The sequence below is a fragment of the Odocoileus virginianus genome, chromosome 8 (genome assembly GCF_023699985.2).
Source record: "Odocoileus virginianus isolate 20LAN1187 ecotype Illinois chromosome 8, Ovbor_1.2, whole genome shotgun sequence".
Taxonomy (NCBI): domain Eukaryota; kingdom Metazoa; phylum Chordata; class Mammalia; order Artiodactyla; family Cervidae; genus Odocoileus; species Odocoileus virginianus.
Window position 1 is genome coordinate 15,123,186 of NC_069681.1, and position 12,209 is coordinate 15,135,394.

At 40.3% G+C, this 12,209-nt stretch overlaps 1 protein-coding gene across 2 annotated transcripts in view; it reads right to left on the reverse strand.

The window, feature by feature from the left end:
- CPB2 (carboxypeptidase B2) overlaps positions 1–12,209 on the reverse strand; it is a 54,961-nt gene that overhangs the window by 23,288 nt on the left and 19,464 nt on the right. For both annotated transcript variants that reach the window (XM_020873943.2, XM_070471226.1), the window contains exons 3-6: positions 11,157–11,281; positions 9,214–9,322; positions 5,340–5,441; positions 3,118–3,222 (exon numbers count right to left, since the gene is read on the reverse strand). In XM_020873943.2, the coding sequence (XP_020729602.2) occupies positions 3,118–3,222; positions 5,340–5,441; positions 9,214–9,322; positions 11,157–11,281 (441 nt within the window). The remainder of the gene's footprint in view (positions 1–3,117; positions 3,223–5,339; positions 5,442–9,213; positions 9,323–11,156; positions 11,282–12,209) is intronic.

Genomic DNA, 12,209 nt, shown 5'->3' on the forward strand with positions numbered 1-12,209 from the left:
AACGTTTCGGGATCCTCAGGACCTGGGGTATTTTTCTGATTACCAAGGGAACTTGGTAATGGGGCAAACCTGTGTTTCCTTCAGGCATGTGGGGATTAAGGATAGGATTACATACATAGACATAGAAAATAAACTAATGGTTACCAAGGGGGAAGTGGGGGAGGAATAAATTAGCAGTTTGGGGTTAACATATACACACTACTATATATAAAATAAATAACAAAGATCTACTGTATGGCACAGGAAACTATACTCAATATTTTCTAATAATCTATAAGGGAAAAGAATCTGAAAAAAATATATATATATATATATAAACCTGATTCACTTTGCTGTGTACCTAAAACTACACAACATTGTAAATCAACTATGCTTCAATAAAAAAAGTGGTGGGAGGGGCTTCCCTGGTTGTCCATCAGCCAAGACTCTACACTTGTAATGCAGGGGGCCCAAGTTTGATCCTTGGCTAGGAAACTGGGTTCCACATACTGCAACTAAGAGTTGACCTGCCACAACTGAAAAGAAAAGAAAAAATCCTGCACACCAAAACTAAAGATTCCAAGTGCAGCAACTAAGACCCAACGCAGCCAAATAAATTCATAATCAAAATATTTTTAAATAAATAAAAACCAAATGGTTAAAGTCATATATTTCACTGAAAAAGAACCTACCTAAAATAAATAAAATATAAAACAGGGAGGGATACAGAACCAGTGAAGCTGCTCTGTTGTGTCCGAATCTTTGCGATCCCATGGACTATAGCCTACCAGGCTCTTCCATCCATGGAATTTTCCAGCCAAGAGTACTGGAGTGGGTTGCCATTTTCTTCTCCATGGGATCTTCCCGACTCAGGGATTGAACCCAGGTCTCCTGCATTGCAGGCGGACGCTTTACTGTCTGAGCTACCAGGGCGAAATCAATATTCTTAATTAACTTTGTGAATGATGTTGTTACTTATAAAAATATTTTCATATCTGACATTGATCCAGTTATTTATACTGCAGAAGTATGCCATCTAGATATCTAATCATGACCCTGAAGTCATGTAATCTCTCAAACTCTCTAAGCCTTAAAATTCTGACTTGGTGTATTTTAACTGTGTTCAAAGACACGATTTTTAAAAATAACATTTTCAACCAAGTTGAACATGTTCATGAATCTAATTCTTTACTATGAATTTAATCTGTGTATCACGGGGCTCTCCAAGCATATGTTTTCTGATGAGTTTTCACAGTCATCTATAAATATATTTACAGTTATGTTTCTATATCTAGTGAATGAATCACTCAGTGAGGATGATCGCTGCAGAAATAATGTCTGACACACAAAGACAGCACATAAATATTTGTTGATGGAATGATTCAACAGAAGGATAAGTAATATAACTGAAGTCACTGTCTTGCAGTTATAAAAGCAAAAAACAAGAATAAAGATGAGGAGCAAGGGTGGCGGAGGAAAGAGCACAAGAGCAAGTGAGCAATTAGAGGGCAGGAGATAAAGGCTTGACTAATACCCATCCCATGACTGATGATGACTCAGCTCTCTTTGCCTGGGGGACACTGGAGCTTTGTCTTTCTTATAATCCTAGACAAGAGTAACAATGCCTGCCAACAAGTTAACCAATAACCATTCGACAGAGAATAAATCTGTACATAAAAGCATATAAGACATTTTGAATGGAAGATTCTGAAATAAGCTATCATGCTCATGACCATTAAAAACACAACAAAGAGCTCTCCAAGTCTCATTGTGTGGATGAATAATTTAGACCTTATCCAATGGTAAGAAACTATTTAACCCAATAGTAGGTATTGTTTAAGTCCTCTCCAGACCCCAGAGTTGTATTTCAGTTTAAACCTGCAGCATTAATTTAAGTTTCCAATGCAGGAAGTGGATGTTGAGCACTGATTAAGTGGGCCAAAAAAATACAGTTATAGGGAACAGAAAAATGGCTTTTACTGTTTTCATTTGTTATACAGATTTACAGTCATTATAATTTTTACTATTATGAAATACTGCTTGTCTCATACATGGATTTTTTTTTTTAGTACAAGGCTTCTTTAGGGACAAAAGTCCCTACTACAATATATGGGAAAAAATATAATCTGCTCTGTAATAGGGTACTTTATGTTCAATTTCTAAGAGCAGAATGTGGCAAAAGATATCTGGATAATTCAAATCAAAAGAAAAAAATTAATTGGGACTCAATTTCGACAATTGCTTCGGTTCTTTCAGTTAGTAAACGGATTACAGCTGCAGGTGTGTGTTCAGCTGCTCAGTATGTCCAGCTCTTTGCGAGCCCATGGACTGTAGCCTTCCAGGCTCCTCTGTCCATGGGATTTTCCAGGCAAGAATACTGGAGTGGGTTGCCATTTCCTGATACTATTTCTTAATCATGTTGCAGTGTTTGAAAAGTGTGTTAGTTACTCAGTCATGTCCAACTCGTTGCGACCCCATGGACTGTACCTTGCCAGGCTCTCTCTGCCCATGGAATTCTTCAGACAAGAATGCTGAAGTGGGTGGACATTCTCTTCTCCAGGTGATCTCAACCAAGGGATCAAACCCAGGTCTCCTGCATTACAGGCAGATTCTTTCACCATATTAGCCACCAGGGAAGCCCTCCAGTGTTTGTATGCTTAGTCACTCATTCGTGTCCAACTCTTTGTGACCCCATGGACTGTAACTCACCAGGTTCCACTGTCCATGGGGAGTCTCCAGGCAAGAATACCGGAGTGGGTTGCCATGCCCTTCTCCAGGGGACCTTCCCAACCCAGGGATTGAACCCAGGTCTCTCACATTTCAGGCAGATTCTTTACCATCTGAGCCACAGGGGAAGCCAGCATTTAGTACCAGCTGGAAATGTAGAAAAGATAAGGCAGATAATCTTTAGGGGAATTTAAATGCTTAAATCCATGGTTCTCAATATGCATGAAAGTCAGCTAGGAAGCATGAGATAATTGTAGATTCCCAAGTCTCACCCCCAGAGGTTTCAAGTTGAGAATTCTAGGAGGTGATCTAGGAAAACGCATCTAATGAACAGGCCAGTTGAATCTACAGCAAGTGGTCTTAGGCCACATCCTGAGAAACTCTGGGCTTTAAGAGAATGTGAGTACTTACAGAGCCTACGAACCACAAGCAGAAAGCAGGAGAGATCCACTCTCTGGCATGGATTCCACAGTCAATCCACATGGCATTTTTGGCCCTTTGTTCTTTTTTAGAAACCTGCTCAGAGAAAACCAAAAAACAATTAAGAAGAAGCTTCAGGATAATAACGTCCTGAATAATAGGGCTTCGATTTCATCCTTTTAGTAAATCTATGAAATACGCCCTATTCCCTTCATTCCTTGGAGAATTCTTGATTTAAATTTCTTTTTATTCCTAAACAAATACCTGATGATACCAGAGCTACATGAGAAATTGCAGAAGTAGAGACCAAAGAACTAATGCTTCAGGCCATGTCTTCACACTTCAGTTAGAATGAAACGGGCATGTGTTGGGTGGGCAGCTTTCTGTGGGAAGTGGGCACAAAGAAAGGCTTGGGAGAGGGAAGTTAGTGGTGCCCAAGACAACCCTGGACTCCCTTACCATTTTCCTAGGGTGCACACTTTTAATGTGTAGATTATTTCCTTACTTCACACAAAAATAAACGCACATCTAATTTGACATCAATTTAATAACCAGGTCTGCAGACAGACCTTGTTCTGATTTACCATCTAGGGTACTAGTGTAAGCTGCCAACTTTCTGGAATAAGAACTACCAACTTTTCTTCAATGATAGTCTTTGATGATTTTAGAAGAATTCTCACAAACACCTCTATACAAAATGAATCATCATTCGTCTACTTTTAAATATTACACAATTTTACAGTATGGAGGGAAGGGAGAAGAGTGTTACAAAATCAAAGAGATATGTGAGGTTGGAATTCCAAAGCATGAAAAAGAAAGGGTTTCATTTTTAAATTGCCATGTATACCACTCAGGGAGTTTTCTTCTTAACAAACCTGAAGTTACTGATGTCCAACAAGAAGGCAAGTGAGGAAAGTTTTGGCCACAAAGGATAGAATTATACAAAGAGAATTACCCAGCTGATTTAATCTCCTCAGTTTAAAAGAAAATCCTGAGTTGTTTGACTAGTTGCTTTATTCGACCGTCTGTTTAACTGTGCTGAGCAAATTCTGTTGGTACCCATTCCGACACTGAGGAACCCTAGGGAATCACATGATGTGTACATCCTTGATTGAGCCTGGGACTAAAGCTTGCAAGAAGCATGGTTTTCCAACATGTACATCAGATCCCAGAAACACAAGTTCCAAAGAGTACACACAACAGGGCAAAAAGTAAATGTCATAGGTGGGTATGCCATGATTACATGGATCCAGCCTAGTAGACTAACTCAGCTACCAAGAGAACCCAATGTTGCCTAGGGTCTGACTTGAGTTCTTACTGCAAGCTCTTGTCAGAACAGGTTAAAACCCTGAAATTCTGACTCCAAATCTTATCTTTGGACAATCAAAGAGCCTCACCCATCACAGTTTAGACCATGTGAGGAAACTATGTATGAATGAAATTTTACTAAATCAAATGTATTTTTCCAATGATTAAATTTTTCCAGACCTTCTTCTTAATTTTTTTTTCTTTTTAGGAGAAAGAGTGGTTTTAAAAACAACAGAACTGTAGAATTAGAAATGAACAGGCAGGAATCAGTTTGGTTTCATGGTTCCCAATATTCTTCCTGTGGCCCAATTCATTGACTTTACTAAGGCCAGTTTGTTCAACTGATAATAAATAACCAAACAGATGGTGACTGAAGCAGAAGCTGTCATATCAGCCCTACTGCCAAGAATCCCATCATTGCTCTGGTTCCTATTCTTTCCTAGTTTCTGTTGTTCAATTCCTTTGGTTCTAAAAGTATATTAATGTCAATGTTTATTCAGTAACAGATCCCTTTCCTTCTTTTGGCCTAAGTCAGTCAGTCAGGGGTGGTGCTGATGGTGGTGGTTGTGGTGGTATAAATAAGAGGATTTGAAAGATAATCCAGACCACTCTCCTCATTTTATGAAGGTAGGCACTGGAACCTTGAAAGGCTAAGTGACTTACCTATGTCACAGAGTTGATTCTAAAACTGAGGTTACTGCTTTTAGATCAACACTGTTGTAATTCAAAGGAAATTCAAAAGTAGTCACCAATCACTGAATATCTGGAAGTTAAAGGTGAGGATCATTGGTAATACACATATTTCCAGAACTCAAAAAAAAAAAAAATCCGAGTAATAACAATCACCACTGGAGAATGAACACCTCTCCAAAGCTGAAAAATCCATGACTCTTCCCATAACATACCTTTAAAACATAAAGTGGGTATTTCTCGTATGAGGATCCAATGTGGATTTTTTCAACCATATCAGGATACTGCTCAGTCATAACTTCCATCCAAGAATAGATCTATCAAAGCAGAAACCAGTGGTCACAGAGCAAGTTCAAAGCATTTCCCTGACAAAGGAAACAGACAAATTCTTCCAGAAAGTGTTGTCCCTCTAGAAAAAATTTTGTGGAGATAACGAGGAACTAAAACACTTGAGGCAGACTGTTTCTTCTGCTGCTTAGGAAAATCAATAAAATTGAAGTTTTGAGAAGTATCAAGGTTTTGGGAAAGTGGAAATGTGCTAAGAAACGTATGACAAAGTAGGAAAAGATCATCTTTAAAGCACAATTCCTTAAGTAATTTTTAAAGGCTGATCATGTTAAATCCTCACCTCTGTGTATGAAATCCTATTTACCATTCAAGAGTTCATTTTTATATGAGATTTTTAAAAAATATTCACTTTTCAAGACTAACCTAAGGAAGCTCCAGGCACTGTCTTTGCACAGGATAAATAGAGCTGCCTTTGTTTCCCACTGGAGACTGTGGACTCACAACAAGGGCTATGAAATGATGAGAAGCCAAGGGGAGAACAATCTGGAGGAAAAAAGAATCTCTTCTATCCAGGGAAGGACTTTGATTCTAAAACTCTCTCCTAGGCGGAAGTCTAGTGGTTTGTGATTCTGACAAGATTATAGTAGAAGGAGAAAAACAAATAAATTCTAGGCCTGACTGTAGGCTGGCCCCCACTTCAAAGCAGGTGTTGAGTGGTGGAGCCTGGTCATGTTTTAAAGTAGACCAACTTCTCAGGGGCCATTTTAAAATGTTTACACCTTTGGTAATGGGAATAACCAACCCTTGGCCTCATTTCTAGGAAACGTGCTGAAGGTAATTTCAAATAGCAGTCCTAGCTGACGGGAACAGGAGCACTATTTATCCTTGGGTCTTCTTGCAGGAGCGTAACTAGGGCGAGTAGTATGTGTGATAGGTTGTCCTGTGCCAGGAACTAAGATGCTCCTGAAAGGTCTACCTGCTGCCAAGTACCAACGCTGTCAGTGTCTGCAGTGTTGAAAATTTAACCGTCAGAGATTTCCTCTGTTTACTGTTCTACTCCTCTAAGGCATGCATACATCTAAGAGAAGTGCTCCATCCAACTGTTCTGTGTCACAGCACTGACAGTTCAGTAGATTTCCTCCAACAAGGGAGGGTGTACTGTATTAATTATAGTAAGGCAGCTTTACAGAAAACTTTAAGTCTCATCTGCTATAATCAAGGTTACATCCTTTGAATAACGCTCTTCTTTTGCCATTTGTTTTAAGACGTGTTTTTTGGTTATTTGTTTTTCTCCTCTACTGTAGCTTACTTAAAACTTCCTAGTGAGAGTCAATGACAAAAGAAACCCCTTTCGCTCTCCAAGTGAACATGAATGCGGACTGAAGAGCAGTGCTGAAGGGGAAGAAAGGCAGAATTTGGGGGAGCGAGGTTGCTACAGTTGCTGCAAACCTCTTGGAAAAGATTCAGGATGGGAGGGATGAAGATGTCCAAACTGTTTTCTGAAATGTCATTGTGATGAAATGAATTGTGTTCCCCCTCAGATGCATATATTAATCCCCAGTGCCTTAGAACATGACTGTATTTGAAATCCCCAGTGCCTTAGAACATGACTGTATTTGAAGACAGGACCTTTAAAACAGTAATTAAGTTGCACTGAAGTGTCAGTGAGGGCCCTAATCTAACCCGACTGGGGTTCTAATAAGAAGTGGAGACTAGAATGGACAGCGAGGCTTCAGGGACGTGCACACACTAAGAAAAGGCCATGTGAGGGGGTGGCCATCTACAAGTCAAGGAGAGATGTCTCAGAACAAGCCAGCTCTGCTGACACCTTATTCTTGGACTTCCAACCTCCAGAACTGTGAGAGAATAAATTTCTGTTGTCTAAGCCACTCAGTAAATGGCACTTTGTTACGACAGACTGTAGCTCAAATGGTAAAGAATCTGCCTGCAATGCAGGACACCCAAGTTCAATCCTTGGGTCAAGAAGATGCCCTGGAGAAGAGAATGACAACCCACTCCAGTACTCTTGCCTAGAGAAGCCCATGGACAGAGGAGCCTGGCGGGCTACAGTCCATGGGGTTGCAAAGAGTCGATCACCACTGAGTGACCAATACTACTACAACTATGGCTAACTAATACTATTTTCCTTCCATGTCTTTCCAACTCTTTCCTTGGGAGACGGTGAGAAAAAATATAACCTCTTTGAACAAAATATTTAAAATACAACAAAAAAATTCTTTTTAAATGTTCATATCCTTTATTTATTTATTTAGGCTGTGCTACACAGCTTGTGGGATCTTAATTCCCTGACTGGGGATTGAACCTGGGCCCTTGGCACTGGATGCAAGGAATCCTAACCACTGGTCTGCCAGGGAAAACCTAGGAACATATTTTAAATACTTCTGTTTAAAACATCTCATTCTTCCCACCAGACCCAACACAGCAGTGACACTGTCACCTTCTCCAATTGTAAATACTGCCTACCCAACCTCTCAACTCCAGGCCTCGAGTTTACTCATGCAGGGCTGATGTAGGCAGCTGGATGGAGATAGTCTAGATGGAATAGAAAAAGTCAAGGTAGGAGAGAAAAGGAGAGGGCTGAAATGTTAAGCTCCCTGTCCACCAGCCAGGCATATCGGTTCTAGAAGCACGCTGATCTCTGGTTTGAAAGAAAGTGTTAGTCACTCAGTCATGTCTGACTCTTTGCGACCCCATGGACTGTAGCCTGACACCTCCTCTGTCCATGGAATTCTCCAGGCAAGAATACTGGAGTGGGTAGCCATTCCCTTCTCCAGGGGATCTTCCCGACCCAGGGATCAAACCCAGTTCTCCTGCACTGAAGGCAGATTCTTTACCATCTGTGCCACTAGGAAAGACTGAGTTCTGATTTAACTAACTGGAAAGGAACAGATGTGTTTGAAGATTAAATAGAAAATTGATGCTTATTACTTAAATGTTAGATGTCTCAAAAATATGGATATGGTTCTTTACAGTTTCTGGGCACCTAGCCAAAAATGATTAAAAAAAAACTTTTATTAAGAAATAGAGCAGTACTCCTATGAAAGAATAAAAGGTATCAAGGGATTTGTACTACTTGGAGAATATTAGATTGAATAGAAAGGGCTCTAAGGGGTTTACCCTTTAAGGGAACAAATATGGAGAAATGGCTCTTAGAATATGATGTGAAAGATTATTGAGGTCAACTGAAGATTTGTATCAAGCTTAGGTTTCCTCTAGGAAAATTGGAACCTGTAAGTACTAAGAGGAAAAAAAAACAAATTTCTTAAATATTAAAATATAGGCATCATCATAATCATTACCATTACTATTATTATTTTAAATAGGTTCCCTCTAAAGGGAGTAAAATACACATAAACACTTTACTGTGTCCTAAATATAAGTGAATAAATTCCTTTAATTCAGTGAGATAATGTGGCAATTATTCAGTAAGGGTTCATTTAGGATAATTGTCGTACTGCTATTTTTTTGTGGCAGTTTCAATGAAAAGGTCCTATTTTTTAATTTCCTGTTGTTCCTTGGAATGCAGTGTTACTCCTGACAGTCAGAGATATTCTTAGCTATGGATAAATAGCCTGCTTAGAGGGGCAAAGTCCAAACTATGATGCAACATTTCCAGGCAAGATGTCTACAAAAGGAGCAATTACCTCTGTATAATCAATCTAATAGTGATTTTTTTCATCCTCTTCCACCAATTATGATCCCCTAATAATTTCCCATGGCTGAAATGGCAAAGCTCATTCAATGAAAACAAGGATTTTGGAGAGAAACGTGACCGCTTACCTCATTTAGTGAGTGATACTGCTCGTAGTAGGAGTAGGACGCCCGGGGGCTGATGGTGTCATTGGAAGTCTGCTGCCGGATAAGATCACCCACATTTTCCAACAGGACGCTGGGTGATGAAACAAGAGCATGAGCTGGTTTCCAAACAGGGCTCTGCTTTTCCCTCGTGGCCCATCGCAGACACAACGGCAAGTGTGGGGGGGAAAGTCACTAAGAAAACCAGCAAGCTCAAGGTGAAAACACCACTAACATGATGAGCTGAAATTAACTAGCCCTCTGCATAGAGCCACATGGGCACTGGAGAGACAGTGGCTTCTGTAGGGTTATGTTTTCAGGGCCTTCAAAACCTGACCCTTTCTCCAACATTACCAACATCTCTTGATTGTGACTTATTAGTGCCTTTTAAATGAACACAGGAATAAGGTAGGTACGGGAAAGTGATCTCATTTAATTTCTCTTGCAAGGGGTCACACAGTTAACTTAGGCACAAACATTTTAACTAAGATGAAATTGGGCCATTCTGTCACCTGGGATGAACAAGAAAAAGTTAGCTACCATTCTAATAAAGCTTTTTTTTTTTTACTTTTATTTGGAGTTAGTTGCTCAGTCATGTCCAACTCTTTGTGACCCCATGGACTGAAGGTCACCATGCTCCTCTGTCCATGGAATTCTCCAGGCAAGAATAGGGGACTGTGTAGCCATTTCCTTCTCCCAGGGCTTCCCTGGTAGCTCAGACTTTTATTTAGACCAACAGGTAAAATCCAAGGCTTTATCATCAGAAAGTTCTGAGTTAGAGTTCTAGATGTGCCACATTGTAGCTGGTTGACCTTGACAAATTCCTTTGTAAACCTGAAAATTTTTTCTTGCACACAGTGAGGATAGTATCTACCTCACAGGGTTTAATAAGGGTTAAAAGATACAACATATAGAAAAGCTCAGCACCTTTCCTGAAAGGCATCAAATACTAATAACCTGTTATTATAATAATCATACTGTGTTATCCAAAGATTGCCTGGCATCCAGGAAGTGCTAGGGTGGCAGGAAAACACTGATGCTTGGGTAATGGATACGAAAGGATATATGGACAGGAGACTCTAAAAGGAAGAAGGCGTGGACTCTGAACAGAAATCATACCTAATGCATATTTTAGTTTAGGGCCAGACATTCCGGAATGCTCGCTGACCTCCTGGAGCAAAATTCCCTTTAGCAGCTGCTTTTTTAAGTGATATCACAAAGCCTAGTAGAGTGAATGACATTTTGCTTCCTAAATCCAGGAAGAGAGTAGAGGAATTTTAAGAAGGAACTGGGAGAAATCAGAAGAGGCTCCACAGATCACTGAGTCTAACAATCCATTTCTGATAAGGGACCAAGGTCTTGAGCAGTAAATCACTTGTTCAAGGTCATGGAGCCAGGCTCTTGGGCTTCATCACAAGTCCATTCCAGAGCTTTCCATGTGGCATGTTTAATGTAAGTATTCATTTTTCTAGGAAGCAATGATACCATCCACTAGTAAATGCGTTGTGTGGTGTGTGTGTGTGTGTGTGTGTGTGCACAGTTGCTGGGTCATGTCCAACTCTTTGCCACCCCACGGACTGTAGCCCACCAGGCTCCTCTGTCCATGGAATTTTCCAGGCAAGAATACCGGAGTGGGGTGCCATTTCCTGATTCAGGGGATCTTCCTGATCCAGCGACCAAATCTGAGTCTCTTGCATTGGCAGGTGAATTCTTTACCACTGTGCCACCTGGGAACCCCAAATGCATCACAGTTGCTTATAATGTTTGTGTATGCTCAGTTGCTAGTCATGTCTGACTGTTTGTGACTCCATGGACTGTAGCCCGCCAGGCTCCTCTGTCCATGGAATTTTCCAGGCAAGAATTCTGCAGCAGGTTTCCATGTCCTAGTGCTTATCATAGTTACTCAATAAATATGGAATTATGCCTACCTGAATAGAATTCCGCTTGCATTTAAATGGACTTTCACATTGCTTACATCAGATGCATTCACAAAAAAATGGACTTCGTATCGCTTCACAATATATTCAGCTGTTACTGGCTGCCAGAGAACAATCTGTAGTTTCAAGAAGGAAAATTGATAAAACAAAGACAGTTTTTCACATGGTTCTCATCTGTAGCTAACGCCATAAAAGAGTATCTATAAAAGAAATGAAAAAATAATTTCTCGTCACTGGTCCACTCACAGTCACCAATCCCATTCGCATATGTGGTAGTTAAACATTTATTCTGTAGGGGGCTTGTTTTATTCTGAAACCGCAGTGGCTAATGAGGGCCTGGGCTTTACTAGGTATTCAATAAATATTTGCTGAGGCAATGAACTGATGAATGAATGCATGAATATTTACAGTCCAACTGTAGGACTGGAGGTGTATGTCAGATGTTTAAAGAGAATGAAAGTTGGTCTGGAAAGAAAGTTGATTAATGGTGCTTTTCTTTAATAAAAATCCCATACCCTTGATTCTAACATCACATTGGTGTTTCTTTCCTTTAATCTAATTGTGGTCTTTGGCCAAAACCTTCCCATAATATTTACAGTTGTTTTTTTTTTTTCCGGCTTTACTGTGCTTTTTCAAAGCACTTTCACACCCATTGCCTATGATCTTTTTACTAACTCTTTGCCATAATCTAGGCAGGAGTTATTATTTTGATTGTTCAGATGAAGAAATTAAGGCTCGAGCTAAGCTGTCTAAAAATCACACGCCAAGCAGTGGCCAAACAAAACCTAAATCCTGAATCTCTGATGCTTCCTCTGGCAGGAGGTCCTCTGTCTGCAGTGTAGAGGCTGTGGAAACAGCAGGCTGCTCTTCTGATGGGAAATGCAGAGTTCTCTGACCCTGTATGGTGCTGTCCGTCTTGATCCCCTACAGGCTGAGGTTCAGTGGCTCCAGGGCTGGGCCAGTCAATGATGGTGCACTGCAGGCATATCATCGCAGGCCCATTCCTGCCAGATTAGGGTTTCCTCTTGCAGTTGACTTTGTCTT